A 17290-nucleotide genomic window follows, 5' to 3' on the forward strand; every position below is an offset into this window, starting at 1 on the left:
GCTGTACATTATCAGTTTACTTGATGCTCTATTACTCTAGATTCATGAAATTTTGTTATGAATTGATAATTATTATTCGCTTCTTTGAAACAGCACCTTTAAAAATTAGTTAACGATATTTAAAGAGTGAGCTTGTGAGTTAATTCCGAAAGGATTTTCCGGTGTGACTGTGGTAATGAATAGCAGTAACAAGGGGGAAAATGAGAGGTCAATAGTGACTGAACTGAGGTTTTTATTGTCAAAAAATATTGTTTAACATCCATTGACATAGATTTACAGGAAAACTGTCTATATACATCAATTAACATGTAGCTCTCCTCAATCGTTAGATTTTAATGCGAACCTAAAAAAGGGATTAACATGTATAACATTTATGCTTACAAATATAATATTTGTAATAGGCTTTTTATTACAAGGATATGCTTCTGGTTTTAAATGATAGGTTTCATTCGCCAAAACAAATCGATATGAATCTAAAAATCGTTGCCAGCAATTACACACATTTTTGAATGAAATTATGGCTAAACTTCGTTATTTAAATTTTCATGCATCAGAGATAATTAGTGCTTATACATCATCCAAAATTTGCTACACATAAATCGAAATGTAATTTAATCCTAAGTTCTGAATACTGGATATTCTTATGCTGCAATGGGAAACAACTTCTCTTACTTCTTAAATTTAATTACCCGACAATTTGAAGCACATATCCGATGATACGTAATACAGCCCGCCATCTTAAGTGTTAAAAAAATAAAGCAGGCATTCACGCCTCTATAGAAACCATCACTATATTGGGTGAATCGATTTCATTTCAGCAAACGTATTTGTGAATATATGGGATGACAGGATATAATTGGTAATCCACAGCTATTTGCTACCATTTTTCCGACTGAATTTCAAAGCTCAGTTTTCCTTCATATACCATACAAGTTATTTATGCAGGACTTTCCTATGAGGTATACTGCAATTATTTTATCTGAAGTTTGTAAGTTTATTACAGTAAATTCCTGAATTATGCGTAATATATCCTAGACCTTATAATACCCATCGATCAATGCCCAGAAATGTAGGACAGCGTCCCTGTTTGATTTCCTGAAGTCAAACTTTTTCTCGTGGTTGATATGCTTTATGTGCCTTGCGCTGCAAATCATCTGCGTTGTTCAGAAAAAATTCCAGCTTGTAGAGCTTCCAGACTGTGATTTGCGATCAGGCTTCGATCGGGAAATAAGAAATTAAAGCGAATCACTCTCATATGAAATAACACGGAGAGAAATACAACAGCAATTGTGAACAAAAATACTTTGCGAAACCACTCCGTCATGTGCAAATAAGACTCGCATCTGCTAGGACTAGTCTCACGGTAATTCGAATCCCTCCTTAAAGATAGCCCTTTTTCTTCCTGTACTTGCAGTTGAACTTCCCTTCCAATTAAGATCAAATTTTGGCCGGGCAGCCAATGGAAAAAAGTCTGCATGGCTCCTCCATGCTGAGCGGCCGAGCTGGAAACCGGGACCACGTTGCTGGGTTTCCTTGAGCTCTTCATTTTCTTGCGTTGCAAAGTTAAATTTGATAAATTAGAAGAGATTTTCACGTCAGTTTTGGAAATTGGGATTCCATCTTTTTCTGCCACAGTTTCTTGCTGTAGGCCTGCAGGGTTTTCTTCTGCGGAAGGAGGAAAAAATTCTATATTAATTTTTTTTAAACAAAATCTTGAGACGGTTGAGTATGAAAATATAAGATTGGGTTTTCTTTTAATCGTCAACATATTCTGGATTTCTTATACAATTTTTTTTTAAATTGCACGTTAAGATGCAGAACAGGAAGAATTCGAAGAAAGTAAATATAAAAAAGTTATGCAACTCAGGCCGAAATTTGAACCCAGACCTTGAGTACACCTTTTCAGGCTCACAATGTGATGCAGATTTTTGCTCGATTATCTCAATTAGGCATGATTTGTCTGTCTATGGGGCCAACGACGCCATGTTGGCTAAACGACCATTAAGGGAGGGTTTTATCAAGCCCCTGTCACACCACAGGCGCTGATCAAATGCTGGCCAGAAACCAAGAACTGGGGCAAGGCTTGATCAAGGGAATTACATAAGCTAATTTTATATAAAGAAGAATAATTGGATATTGGATTCTGTCACGTGAGAATATAGCTGAATAAATTCTGATTGCGATACCAATTAAATCCACGAAGTGCTTTACTTGTTCGCCGAGGAAAAATGTGGTACAACAAAAGTGCTTAAGAATTAAAATCTTTATTAATTTTTGACAATGTGTGTGGATTTTTCACTTACCTCCGCGATGCTCAAACGAAATTAAAATATAATATTGCATTCTGTGTGAGACCTAATATTTTTACATCTATTGCCAGTTAAATGTTCAATAGCAGAAACTCATATTGTTCGTCGGAATTTTGCGTTAAGTTCTTGCTAACTCTGCAGGTCTGAAACGCTCGCAAGAGTCTTTTTTTTTTGTACAGAGCTCAAGTGGGAAGAAAAACTTATGAAAGCTGGCCATCATCCACCATTTACATGAAAGTTTTTCGGAACTATAACGTTGAAATTTGTCACGATAAATAAAAATCTGAAAACTTCTATCTGAAAAATATGTTAATTTAGAAGAAAGCATCCATTTTATTATCATTTCAGTTCATTCGTTGCGCTCACTCTGGACGACGTGTACGGTGACGGAGGCTGGGGACGTGTTGGAGGCGACGCAGCGGTAGTTGCCTTCGTCCCTCTTGGTCACTGAGCTCACTGACAGAATTGACGAGCCTTTCAACGTCTCGACCGTCACGCCCGCCTCTCTGCATGGCAAGGCATCACACTTTGCCAAGAACGCGACCAAATGCGGCATAACATAAAAATTGGATATTGCTAAGAACAAATGTGGCATCACGTTTGGCATCACGTTTGGCAAGAACAAACGTGGCACCACGCCAAGAACAAAGTTGGCAAACCTTGGCTCTGCCAAGAACACGAACAAACCTGATATCATACTTTGTCAGCAAGCGAACAAATGTGGCATCACACTTTGCAAAGAACACGAACAAATGTGACATAACACTGTGCCAAAAAGAAGAACAAATGTGCCATAACACACTGCCAAAACCACAAACAAATGCAGCATCGCACTTTATCATGAACACGAACAAATGTGTCATCACACTTTGCCAAAAAATCGAACTAATGTATCATAAAACTTGGTCATAAACACGAAAAATTGTGGCATCACACTTTACTCAGATCACGATCATCATACTCTGCCAAGAACGTGAACTAACGTGACATCATATTTTGCTAAGAACACTAATTATTTGGCATCATACTAATGTGGCACCTTACATGGCCAAGAACATGAACAAATGTGGCATCAAACTTTGCCAAGAACAAGAACTAATGAGGCACTACGCTTTGTTACGAAAAAGAGTTATTCTGACATTTTATTGGAAATGATTGAATGCGTAATCACGCATATTAACAGAAATGAACAGAAATAAGGTCATAAACACGAAAAATTGTGGCATCACACTTTACTCAGATCACGATCATCATACTCTGCCAAGAACGTGAACTAACGTGACATCATATTTTGACAAAAAATAAACTAATGTGGCATCATATTTTGTCAAGAACATAAACTAATGTGGCACTACGCTTTGTTATGAAAAAGAGTTATTCTGACATTTTAATGGAAATGATCGAATGCGTAATCACGCATATTAACGGAAATGAACAGAAATAACATCGCACTTTTTGAGAGAGAGGAGAAAATACAACATAATTCTGTTTAACGTAAATGGCTGAATGTTTCACAATTCTGTGTCATTTAAATGAACAAATACGACAACATACTGTGAAATGGATGTGACAATTAGAAATTTCCTTCAAGGAACGTTTATATTTATTTCTATTGATCCTCAGGAACTTGTTATAGTACTTATATATCTCTAATAGTAATAGTACTAATATATCTGTATATGCAACTTAAGCACAAATGTGGAGTCAGCCCACCGTCGCGTTATAGATACACTATATTTATCAGCATATATTTCCTTAATTTACATCCAATATTCGTTTACTGAGATATATAAACATTTTTCAGGCAGCGCTTACATATAGGCACTTTGGCCTATTGCTTCTATTAAAAAACTAACACTTAGGCATAGCATTTTATAATTCTGTTTTCCCTGAACGAGAAGACGTGAGACGGCGGCTCAGTAATGTCTTTAAGAGAACTTACGTATCGTAATTAATCATTCTGTCCTCCCTGAACCAGAAGACGTAAGACGGCGGCTCAGTTATGTCTTTAAGGACACAGACAAGTCGCAAGGAAGAGCCGCTGTGAATGTAGCGCTCAGACTCGCCCTTGATCACAGCCCAAGCCTCTGCAGGGCAGGGAGATAATGTTCCATTAAAAGCAAGCTTACATGAGCAGGTTTTCAGAAATGCAATGATTTAATAAGTTACAGAATCATGTCAAGTTTGTCAAAGCAGCTAGGCTCTCATGTGTTGAGGTTCTTAGCCTTGAATAAATGATGGAAAATCATGTCATTCTAATTTATTCAGTAAATAATTGGCTTGAAGTTTATGAAGCGAATTAATGTATTTTGAAGCTTTAAACTAAAGTTCAGAAATTTTGAGTATATATAAAGCCACCCCAATGTTTTTTTCATGTCCATTTGTTTTGCATATAAAAATATATCTCAAAGAAGTAATAAAAATCAAGAATTACATGGAACATACCTTTAACTTTAAGATTAACCATGAGTGCTTGTGGCGGGTGAGACGAGACCTGACACTCGTACTGGCCGGCGTCAGTCTGCTGGACCCAGCGCAGTGTCAGGATCCAGTCGCTGGCGTCAGGCGCTACCTTCACGGCCACGCGGTCGTCAGACGTGTACACGTGACGGCCTACGGTCAGCAAGTGGTAGTCTCTTCGTCGCACCCAAGATACCTTAGGAAACAGCAGACATTTTTTTAGCTCTTTTCATTGCTCATTTATGATGTTTATTTAGAACTCCTTTCTATCATTCTGACTGCATTTTTTTCTTTAAAGGTTATTTTGCTTCTCTTTTATAGTTTTTTCAAGACACCTTAGGAAACAGGAGAAATTTCATTTTTTCGGAGCTCTTTTCACTTTTCACTGTCAATTTTTGGTGTTTATTTTAGAGCTCTTCTGTAATGTTTTGTATTTCTGCTCTTTCTGACTGTATTTTTTTGTTGTTCTTCTTCATTGCTTATTTTACTTCTCTTATAGTTTTTTCAGTCAGTTATACTCCTCGTTTTTACTGTTATTTTTTACAATGCGCTCAATACTGTTCCTTTTTAATCCATTTTTATTTTATTTTTACTGCTCGTCTTTTCATGGTTGGCATTATCTATCGGGGCCAGTGCTATTTTAAATTTTTCAGTGAAGAAATATTAATAATAAATATATAATTATTACTAATACATCAAATCTTACCTCATGCAGTTTCTGTAATATTTATTGATCAATTATTAGTAAATTCTCCTTCTTCCAACTATAATAGAAAGCTATTTTTCATACGAACAATAATATCTTTTATTGGAGAATTGATACAAACGCAGCTAATGTAAAACAGTTTTACTGTCACTCGGTGGTATCTTTTTCTCACTATTTTCTTTACCGACACTGTTTTCTTTGCTGAAAAATGTAGAAAAATATTGACTCTCAACAATTTTTCAAGCTAAAAACAAAGAAAAAACGCATCGCGGAGCGTTATTTCTTTTTCCAGAGACTCACTCGAACGGAGCTTTGAAACGGCAATAACTTCTTGTAATTGCACTCGATATTAACAACAAAAACCGAGAATTGTAAGGCTATCACAGAATAACTCATTCTTTTTCTGAACAAATCATGCAGGATAAATGATTAATTTACTATCTATTTCTGTTTAATTTGAATTGATTTGATGATAGCGATCGAAGATTCGATTCAGTATGCGGATTCTAAATTTTTTCACGTTGTAATGGGTATTTCTTATTAAAAATTTAGAGCAAATTCCATCTAATTCCTGTCAATTCAACTTTTTTTATTTTTTCGCCTTAATTTTCAAATTAAAAAAATTCATTTATTCGGACGTAGCAAGAATTCTTGATTTTCAACGTCAATTCAGTTAATATAACGAATTAATGATGATCGTCTGAAATCAAATAATTTTTATTAGCACTCTAATTTCACCATGCTTTGCTAAAAAATTGTTAAATGCTGAAAGATTATTTAAATTTTATAATATCTGGCTTTAAAACCATAGAATAAGGGTTCCATGGTTTGAAAACCATAGAATAAGGGTTTTCGGGGTTTTAAAGCCAAACCCATGGTTTTCAATCGGTAACTTTCTTCCCAGGCGTTAACTCTAGCTCACTCACAAAATTGTGTGGGTCACATTGTCCAAATAATAACACACACAAGGGCAAATCATAACCAGTACACTCGGGAAGCCCTTTCAAGTTAATAAATAACCATCATGAGCCTACCACGCGAATTAACTTTCTTCAGGGAATTTCTAGAGTCTCGATAAAATCGCATCGGATTCCAATCAGCGGCCGCGTTCAGAGAATTCGCGAGCGTTAGCAGTTTTGTAGCAGCCTTGTGTTTGTCTTAGGAAATTAGAGAGGCGTTAGAAAACTGCCGTCGAAGCTTTCTTCAATCCGTCACTGTCCAACTCTGAGTGATCTCAACTACCATGAAGAAGACGTGAATTAATTATTCTTTTCCTCGAAGGATTTTCTAAGCGCGATATCATTTATTTAACGAAGCTGATATTATTTAGGCTGATGTCATTTAGTTGATAAAGATTCGTTCATTAAACTCAGTATCAATTAATGAATTAGATGGTTATTAAGGGGTTTACAAGTGGTAATTAATTGCTTCCAGCGTTTAATGGCATTTACAGAGATTGCTGAACAACATTGATAGATTAACTTTAGGTCGATCATCAATATTTACATATACTTGTTATCGACTTGACTGCATAAATTGTTAACAGCACATCAAAGTGTTTTTAGAGACTATATCCAAACCTCCATTATTGACCGGTTGGGACAGTGAAGAAATTTTAGTTTAGTTTACCCTACACTTATTTTTCAAAAAATTAATATAATCAAATAAGTGCTCAGACTTTTTGCTGCGTTAAGTTTATAATTACCAACGTTTCATGTTAACTCGCAATTGCTACATCGTGTAAATTTAATTGTAAACTCAATTCCTTGAAATTTTTGAGCAATTTCGCAAAATTTTTTGCAAGAATCGTTTCTGTAAAAAAAGCATTCAAGTTACATAGTTTTGTCATCCTGTTTTACGAGCAAATTTGCGTTTGTCTCAAACACATTAGCGACATTTAGCACTGATACAACTATTGGTTTGGCCAAACTAGGTCAGGACAACCCATTCAATGGCAAAAAAATTATCTAGGGCGATTAGGACAGAGTTTCATTCATTCCTCTGAGTAGTCATATTGCGTATAATTACAATTGAGCGAAAATTGTGCAGAGTTAGCAGATATCCCTACACCAACTATGCAAATTTGAGAAAACAATTCCAATGAAACTTTGTACTGCTCACTGACCCTCGAACGAGCTTTGTTTAAACTTTGTCTTTATCCAGGACATCGGAAAACAAAACAACATCAATTTAAATTCTAAGCTGCAGTCTAATAACTTCTCGATACTAATAGTTGATTGAGAGGTCAACTTATTTTAAAGTTGGCACGCCACCGCAATGCTGATAAAAAATTTAAATAGATAATAATTTTTTGTTTACACACAATCGCGATACTAATAAAAAATAAATGGACTAACTAAATACTAATCATAACGGTCAATAAAAATTACTGTTAAATCTGTGGAAAAATTAAGCAACTGATCATTGCTTCTAATAAAGAGGCCCAATCATAGTGGTAATTAATAAAAGGTAAATTAATTTATTGTGGTAAATTAAAGACTCTTATTCTTGTGGTTAATTGAAAGTTTTCATCACTGCATGTGGTTGATCAAAAGTAGTTATCGCTGTGGTTAATTAAAAGTACGAATTACCGTGGTTAATTAAAAGTACTAATCACTGTGGCTAATTAAAAATACTAATTTGGTTGAGATTAATTAAAGTAACTAACCATCTTGGTTAATTTAAAAACGAATCATTGTGGTTAATTAGAAGGTCTATCCACTGCGGTTAACTAAAGTAATAAAAGTAAATATTCCTTGTGATTCATTAAAAGGACTAATCATTGCGGTTAATTAGAAGGTCTATACACTGCGGTTAACTAAAGTAATAAAAGTAATTATTCCTGATGAATCATTAAAAGTACTAATCATTGTGACTGATATAAAAGTACTAATCATTGTGGTTAATGCAAATAACTGACCATGCCCTCAGCCAGGGCGCCGGTGAGGGTACAGTGTAGCTGGGCGGTGGCCCCGACCTGTGCCTCANACCATGCCCTCAGCCAGGGCGCCGGTGAGGGTACAGTGTAGCTGCGCAGTGGCCCCGACCTGTGCCTCAACCTCGGTGTGGTTGCCCTGCAGGAACAAGCGGTACTGCGAGTCGTTGGTCCGAGCCTGACCTGTGAACCTGCTACCCATGAGCAGGCTGTTGGGGCCTGGGGCTCCGTTCACGGCCATGCCTGAGATATGGTGGTGAAAAAGTAGTATTTCAATAGATTATTTGGGATATTTTTGGTAAACAAAGACAAATTAAATCCATTACTTATATTTACCAGCACCAAGCGAATGCTGATGATGTATGGTGATGAAAAAGTATTATTTCAATAGAATCTTTGAGATATTTATGATAAACAAAGACAAATTAAATCCATTACTTATATTTCCCAGCACGTACCAAGCGAATGCTGATGAGATATGGTGGTGAAAAAGTAATATTTCGATAGATTCTTTGAGATATTTTTGGTGAAAACAGATAATTTAAATCCATTCATTTTATTTTTTGGCATCAACGGAATGCTGAAGAATTAAAATTGAAAACTAAGCTTTACATTTTCTGAGTAAATCATTATATCTTTGAACTACTGCGGCTCGTGACATTATCTGCCAAAAGTTTATATTTTGGGATAAATTGCATGATTTTTACGTAGGAATATAATGTCTAAGACGATATCTTGGCAAAAAGTTTAATATTTTAGATAAATCGAACAATTGTCCCTGGGCCATATAAAGATATTAATTTTGTTAAGAGAAGTAGAAAGGCTCTTGATATTATATGACAATAAAAAACGTCTGTTTTGAAGCCATTGCAACACTGCTGAAAATCATGTGAGACGTGTAATCAGTAATTCTAGTGCAGAAAAAAGTGAAATTGAAGATTAACTTCAATCGCTAATAAATTATCGTATTGATGAAAATTATTATCACAATAGTATTATCAATTTATCCAAACGAATCATAATAAATAACCGTCTGAGTAACCGTCTGAACGTTAAAATCAGGACAGCTCCTATTGATTTCATAATTCGAAGCATTCATTACCAACAGAAAATTTCCAGTTTAATTACAGTTTCTAACATCGCCAATCATTTTCTTTTCATCAAAAAATAACCTAATCTGCTCAGCGACCAGTATAATTGAGCGTCCCGGCAGCCATTGCCTCAGCAGCAATCAAGTTTTTGCCTTGATTTTGACAACTTTTCATCCAATATTCTTTTTAATGAATATCTTTTTTTACTTGTAACCCTGCAATCTCATCACAAAGCTCAACTCAAGCAGGTTAGCCAAAATTTGAAATTAGTTTTTTACGAAATCTGTGCCTTTATTTTCGGCTCAAACTCAATATTCGAGGCTTTGTAACGTGTTATCAACCTATTCTTACACACAAGTAAATAGGTATTTTCATACGAGGACGTGTACTTTAGTTTATCCAGAGACTTCGTTCCCTAATTTTAAACAAAAGCGTGTTAAAGAATTTTGAACCTAGTCTTCAATATTGTAGTATACAGGTTAACACACTTAGACGTGGCATTCTACATTGTAATAAGGGCGTTCATTTCATATAATATTCATTTCGTTAATTTCATCCTATAAAACATCATGAAAGGCAGCATGAAGAACCAATTGTTTTTAAATTATTATTTAAAAAATTTTATCCACAAATATTCACTTTAGTAGTCTGGATCACAGCCATTAAATTGTAGTGCTCAATAATGTATCAAAATTACCAGCGAACATTAAATATAATATTACTAAAAACTAATACCAATTTATCACAATCGCCGAAACTTCATTCATTTCTGAGCACCAAAATTTAGGCATAATTTTATAGTTTAGGTTCTGATTTATTATAACGTGCGTATCATAAATTAAACCTTATAGGCGTAACTTTTTGGGACATTAAAATCAAATTTCTCAATTATTTGTTTCAGAGCGCAAGGCCCGAGTGATTAATCCGTACGAATTTCTCTAAATCATATTTTTCATATCTCTGCGTATTATTAATCCACTAAAAACAATTAGTTTCCTTATCTATTTTGTGGGACCAAAGAGAGTTGAATGTAATACAAATTTCAAACAAGTACAGACAAAAATACAAGCAAAAAAGTGCCCGTTTTGCTTATTCACCCTGACTAATCCCCCTACAATGCCAGCAATAACCGTATTTTCACGATCGATTGTAATTTATCGCCCATAAAGACCACGTTACACCGCCGGTGCACCGACCACGCCAATTACCGATGTTCTTTTTTGCCTTATTTAACATGTGTAGCAACGCGAAGTTCGCGCTTAGACAAGACGTTATCCAAATTATGATGCATCTTATACCATTGTGAGGGCCATTCTAACGCATTTTGTTGCGGCAAAAGTGCGTATCAGTGTTTCGGGCCGAAAGTGTGTCACTATTTAGACAACACATGACACGTTCACTTTTCTGACCGGACGCGTGCCAGCAAAGCTCGACCAAAGTCTTGTTTACCGCCCCCGAGGTCGACCCGCTTAGTTGACTGCGTGACTATGGCGTCACGCAATGCAGTCATCGCTTCCAATGTGACGCCGGACTGCGCATAAACTGCCCGTAAGCTCGTCGTGATGTGGAACTACGCTGGGACGTGACCATGAGGGCGACCTGGATTATTGACCCAGTTTGTGGAGAAAGTTTGTGGATCCAGTGTGTGGACCAAGATCGTGGACCCAGTTTGTGGACCCAGTGAGTGGACCAAGATCGAGTACCTAGTTTGTGGACCCAGTGAGTGGGCTTAGTTTGTGGCCTAAGTCATGATCTGTTAGAAAATATAACAAGTTTAAGGACCAAGTTTTTAGACCTAGTTCCTGAACCCGGAGTTTTGACCCGATTCATTGTTCGTAAACCCAGTTTATGGACCTAATTTGCTGACCTAGTTTCTGAATATGAATGGTGCCGTTAGGATCACATGTTTGTAGACTTGAGTATTATTTTTATATTGAACGAATATGAGAGCTCTGACAGCGAGATTTTAACTTGCTATATTATCAGCTTCAAATATACCGAAAAAGCCTATAATTTATGATACGCACGTTATAATAAATCAGAACCTTTTGTGAATTTGAAGTCAAGTTCGCTCGCATAGTTTAGTACTCTCTAAAATTAATGACCCCTATTTAACTGTTGTTGATTTCAAATTTCATTTGTTGTGGTTCGAGAATAAAATTCTTATTAGCAAAATTCAGCATTTGATTTCTACATATTCCTAGTGTTTATTGACGGATTTCAAAACGTAGTTTTCGAAACTTATCATCACATGCTTGTAGAGAACTTAATGTTCTTCCTCATTTTATTCGAGTTTCTTTCCTTCCATCCTCATTAGTTTGCAGCTTCAGTTCGCTATTTCTCATCAACTATTTGAACAAAAACTAGTATCGGAATTAAAGTGATCATTTTACTGTCACTTCGACTGTCAGTGTAGTATGAACACAGAGCAGCTACATTCACGAATGTTATTTTATCATTTGTTTATTCGCTTCCTTTACTTTGTTGCGTTGTTTCAGCGTTACATGGATAGCTACTACTCTGCATATACTTTGCATTCCAATTAATATTTCCTGCAATGGTTCGCATTAAAATTTCCTCAGAAAAAAATCAATTTATAGCCTCACATTTGTAATCCTTTAAATGTTGTCGCAAAACTGAAGTCTGATAGAATATTGAGTGTATAGTTTTTCACATCTTAAGAGCGTGCCTTGTCACGCTAACAAGATAAGAGACCCCCGGTGAAATACAAAGCGGGTAAAACGGCACTCACGCGATCCTTGCATCAAATGAAATTTCTTTAGGAACAATTTTTATCTGAAAAAATGCAAGCAATATTGTTTTCAATCGGTCCGATATACTTCTTGATTGCAATAGTCTAAACTCTTGCGCTTCAAGTCTGGCAAAATCAATTGTATTCGCAAGATAAAATTGCAAATTGTATCTTCAGTTAATTGTTCAATCTCTAACGATTTATTTGAGAACTTCGCGATAATTTATATTTCACTAAATATTTTACTGAGTTCAACAGGTTATTTTTTTCAAATTTTTGATTCACGGAGGTTCAATGTAATTTGAATCAAAACGATTTTTCCAGGATTAAGTTTCTGAAAGGAAACGCTCTAAAAAGTCGAATAATTTTTTATCGAGACAAAATTTAGTTTATAATATACCATCATTATACCCTCATCGGTTAATACTAAATACCAGTGGACATTCATTAATTTATCATAACAGGCTGACATATTGCCGATGAAAGGTTGCCCATAAACTTATGAATTATTATGAACCTGTCATATATAGTTATATTGAACGTATGAGCAACGAACTAGAGACTCACCTTTGCATTGGACCAGCAGAAGCCACCGTAAGAAGAGCAGCAGTCGCACCCACGTCAGCGAAGTGTGTTTGTATAAAACCATTTTTTCCAGTCACTCGTTAATCCGCAAAGAAGCTTTCGATGGCCACGCAGAGCGCTAAAATTTTCAAGAGTCTGATTTACAATCGATTTTTTTAAATGAGCACTAAGAAAGGAACTAGAGAAGAATGAACGTTCATTTTCGGTTGTAGCATAAACGCCAACAAAAGAATTTACATTTTATTTCAACTCTCCTCGTAGTTTATATTTTAATATATACATTAAAGCCCCTTTGAGAAATTAACAACATGCTCTCTCTGGCTGTACTAGTATTCAATTTCGATCACCTTAATTATTTTGTAACTCATAATCATCTGAAAAAGAGTAAAATTATGATGTTAAAAAGTTCATACGAATTCGTACGCATTAAACCCAACCATTTGCCTAGTATTTTCAAAAATTTTGTTTCATTACAAAATATTTCCTTCCCCATCAAATTTTCATCTTTAATGTACTTACGGCGAACAAGATTGTTACAATCCCTAAAACTTGTATTCATACTCGTATGAAACGGCAGACATTTTCAGACAAATTTGTCACGTAAGACTAATATCTTTTGGTAATATTATAAAACACGGCGTTCGGCAAGCAAAACATCTCAGGAATTTATCAATAGCGCTGACTTCAACACTAACAAATATGAATAGGAGTTCCGCATTAAAACTAACACATAAGACTAAACATTTAGCTTTACTACTGGCACGTAAAATTTGAAATTAAACATTAAAACTAATACTAGAATTTTTTCGTGTTCTCTTACACTAACATTGAGAACTTAGCTCCAATGCAAATGTTAACATTTGTAATTTACACCAAAAATTTTGCCGTAACACTAACGCTTAGAATTTAACGAATTCTAGATACTAGAATTAGTAGGAATTATGCGTTAAGAATAATTCAAATTTTGATGACTTTGTTTCAAGAATAACACTAATTACCGGAATTTAACGTTCACACTAACTCTTAAATGTAGATATTAATCGTTTACACCAACACTCAAAATTTAGCGTAACCATGCAACGCTTCATATGGCTTGTGAAACAATCTGAGACAAAATCAATGAAGGCTCCAGAATTCTAGCGCAGAGCACTTCACGTATCAGATAGCCCTTCCTCCGTCTTCGGGTCGATCATGAGTGGAACCACAATATTTATTAACGTAAATCGATAAAACCCAGTCAGCTGTCACCACATCCATCACAGTGAATGTCATGCTGGAATATTAGCACTTTTCACGCACGTGGTAATTGCAGTCTAAGCTTTCCAGTAACAAGACAAAGTATGTCTCAAGAAACAATGTTTATTTGTACAACATGTTTTCTTTCTAAAACAGGTGGCGTTTTTACAGATTTACCAAATTAATTTAATATGCTGAATTTAATTTTTGTAGCACTGATTATCAATTAATGAGGGTAATTATAACACGCTTCAAATTAAATTCGAAGTAAAATTAATTTTAAACAAGTTGGTTGATCCCGTTGACCGCAAGAGCTGGTTTTAATTTTATTATTTAATTTAAGATTATTCCCACATATTTCCCCTACAAAATAAGGAATAAAAAAACTTGACTTTTTCAGCATTCCCGAGCATGAGTCTGGAATCTAAAAATTGATATTCGTGCTAATAAGGAGCGCGTTTGCAAATTGTTTGACAAGAGTGATTGCGGTTCTACGAGCATGATTGAGAAAATAACTGAAGAAAAGAGTTCGTGATTTACAGCTACCATGATTTACGGCAGTGTTCTCAATGATGAGAGAATCACAAATGCACACGAAAGCAATTACTACCAGCAGGGAATGACCATCAAACAATTATCATTAAGTTTTATATGACCAAAAATTCCATTTATGGACTTCTATATATTGAAAATGCATATCGCTGTAGAACTTAACATTATTATTCCCACATACACTATACGTGCATTGTCAACGTGAAAAATATCGTAATAAATTCTCTACACGTGTCTTTTTCCAACGATCAATGCTAGGAGACTACACTGTTAAAATATTCAGCGATATTTTTTTGTCTTCGTCAGATATTAATGACGTTCCAATGTATAAGACATCTGTGTTTTCTTCTCGGCAATTTGATAAGAAAATATATGTCATCAAAATATCGGTCAATCTATCTTGGATTCATTTGGGCAGGGCAACTATTAACTATTTCTCAATATTGATTTTCTTCGTATAAATAAATAAAACAACAATACAAGTTCAAGTAACCCCTAATGGGGATAAAATGAATTCTTCGTACAATCTCATTAAAACTTTAATGCATCAATTCAGCATCTGGGGGAGAATTGTAAACTTTCTTATAAGCTGAGGCAAGAGACGCTTGCCTGCCGCTAATACCGTAGTTTTTCTTCGCTACGTACGTGCAACAATATATTAGATAGTGCAACATAATGTTAGATAATGTAACAATATGTTAGTTTGTTGACCTATATATGAGAATTTGCAATAATATAATAGATTTTGCAACAATATAATAGAATGTGCAACAATAAATTACTATTAGATTATCCAAAAATATATTAGAGAGTGCAACAATATATTAGATAGTTCAACATATGTTAGAGAGTTTAAAATACATTAAATTGAGCGCAATATATTAGATTGAGCAACAATATATTTGATTATGCAACAACATATTAGAACGTACAGCATTACCTATATTAGATCATGCAACAATATATCAGATTTCAGATCCATGAAATACAATTACGATAATATTTCTGCACAATACATCGGTTAACAATTAACACTGCACTGGATTTATTAAGGTCAATGCTCAATATATCGGTTAACGATTAGCACTGCTCGAGATAAATTAAGATGTCCACTCAATATAGCTATAATCAATAAATTAATCATAAACGCCATATCCTGTATGCGATCAAGTTAGGCTATCAATAATTCTAGCTTCTATGTGAACTCTGCTCAATTTATTATTCGATTCGATTTCAATAAAAGTTTTAACTTAACCACAGCCCATGAATGCTCCAGGGATTTTCTTCTGATATTGTTTAGAATATAAGTCTTTGGAGTTCGTCATTTTTCAATATTAAAATATCGTTGCCGTTGCAGGGAATCTTACTACTGAACTGAACATTCTATTACAGCGCAATTTTTCTTTATGAAATTTGAAAATTCATCATTAAATCATTTTTTTAATTTTGTGCCGCTTCGGTCGAAATTTTCTTAATAATAATATGAATTTGATGGCAGCATTCTGTTTGATATCAATCTGAGCTGACGACACAATCATTCTAAATATTATTTCGCAACAGCCGATGATATTTTCTTATTTAATTAATCTAACTTTAGCGACGTCACTCTTTTTAATACTAAACCTAAGACGTAGAAGCATTTTATATTAATAATATTTATTCTAATCTACCAAGGCTATTCTTAATATTAATCGAAAGAAGCCTATTCAAGTCTTGTTAATAATGACTGGGAACTGCTGCCGTATGTATAGTATATCCACGTAATAAAAATCTGCAGCCTACGAAGCAATTCCTCGTGTAATCTCAAGCTATCCTCGCATTAATTTTAATCTAATATCAACATGACATTTATGTGGATTTTATCATACTAAAAATACGTTACTGCGATAAGTTTTTCTAAAAATTAATTTGAACTTTGCGAGGAAAAAAACTAACATGAATATTGATTGAGATTACAGTTAGCGAGGTTGGTACGCTGTCCGCTATAATAACGTAGGGACAGTAGATATTTATGGTATCTTTTATCAAGTAGAACATTGTGATTTGTCATAAAAATTAACCGTACAGTATCAGAAATTTATTTCATGGTATGAAAGATCAGTGAACGCATGTATGCCATCATTTTCTGTACGAACCAAAATTTACGCGCTAACGAATGTACGAATTTCGTGCACGAATTTACACTTAAACCTTTCTGATAAGCGAAGGTTTATCAATATCCAGGAGATAATAAAATATGCAGATTTTCAGCGTTCTCAAAGCCTAGCATTTAACCGATTAGCTAATGAACTGCTTATTGGATAAAATTATGATTAATGCAGTCACCATGTAACATGTTCAACACGTTTGTGTTTCATTACAGATAACCAGCAACGCTTAATAATTTAATACTATTTGATCAGCAATAACGCTTGTTATAGAATGAACCTCGTTACCTTGATCAGTAAACACATCATTATATCCGCAAACATTCACAATGTACCTACGAAGGCTGAACTTCTCTTGCTTTTAATTTTGTAAGAAGTATGTTTTTCATTAGCTTCACTTACCATTGCGAACCAGAATGTGAATCTGAAGATTTTTTCGTCTCGATGATGTCATTTCCAGCTGATGGAGTGGGCAAAACCTCTAGACTGAATGTTGGAAAAATGCTGCTATTGCTTT

General features: G+C 34.8%; 1 protein-coding gene across 1 annotated transcript; it reads right to left on the reverse strand.

Moving 5' to 3' along the window:
* Nucleotides 1–223: 223 nt before the first annotated feature.
* Nucleotides 224–13207, reverse strand: LOC108668048 (vascular endothelial growth factor receptor 1). Its single transcript, XM_047884717.1, has 6 exons — nucleotides 12821–13207; nucleotides 8466–8653; nucleotides 4755–4965; nucleotides 4252–4396; nucleotides 2676–2815; nucleotides 224–1665 (listed from the first exon to the last, which is right to left on the reverse strand). Exons 1-6 carry the CDS (start codon nucleotides 12900–12902, stop codon nucleotides 1151–1153), a joined length of 1281 nt encoding a protein of 426 aa, XP_047740673.1. The 5' UTR covers nucleotides 12903–13207; the 3' UTR covers nucleotides 224–1150.
* Between the last annotated feature and the right edge of the window lie 4083 nt (nucleotides 13208–17290).

The sequence above is a fragment of the Hyalella azteca genome, unplaced genomic scaffold, assembly GCF_000764305.2.
Source record: "Hyalella azteca isolate HAZT.00-mixed unplaced genomic scaffold, Hazt_2.0.2 contig16054, whole genome shotgun sequence".
NCBI lineage: Eukaryota > Metazoa > Arthropoda > Malacostraca > Amphipoda > Hyalellidae > Hyalella > Hyalella azteca.

Bases quoted from the DNA above. Each gene is read 5' to 3' on its own strand.
- LOC108668048 (XM_047884717.1), bottom strand. From the start codon at position 12,902: ATGGTTTTATACAAACACACTTCGCTGACGTGGGTGCGACTGCTGCTC. The intron at 8,654-12,820 runs GTGAGTCTCTAG...ACCATATCTCAG, and splicing joins TCTGCTGGTCCAATGCAAAG to GCATGGCCGTGAACGGAGCC. The intron at 4,397-4,754 runs GTATGTTCCATG...CCTGCCCTGCAG, and splicing joins GGTTAATCTTAAAGTTAAAG to AGGCTTGGGCTGTGATCAAG.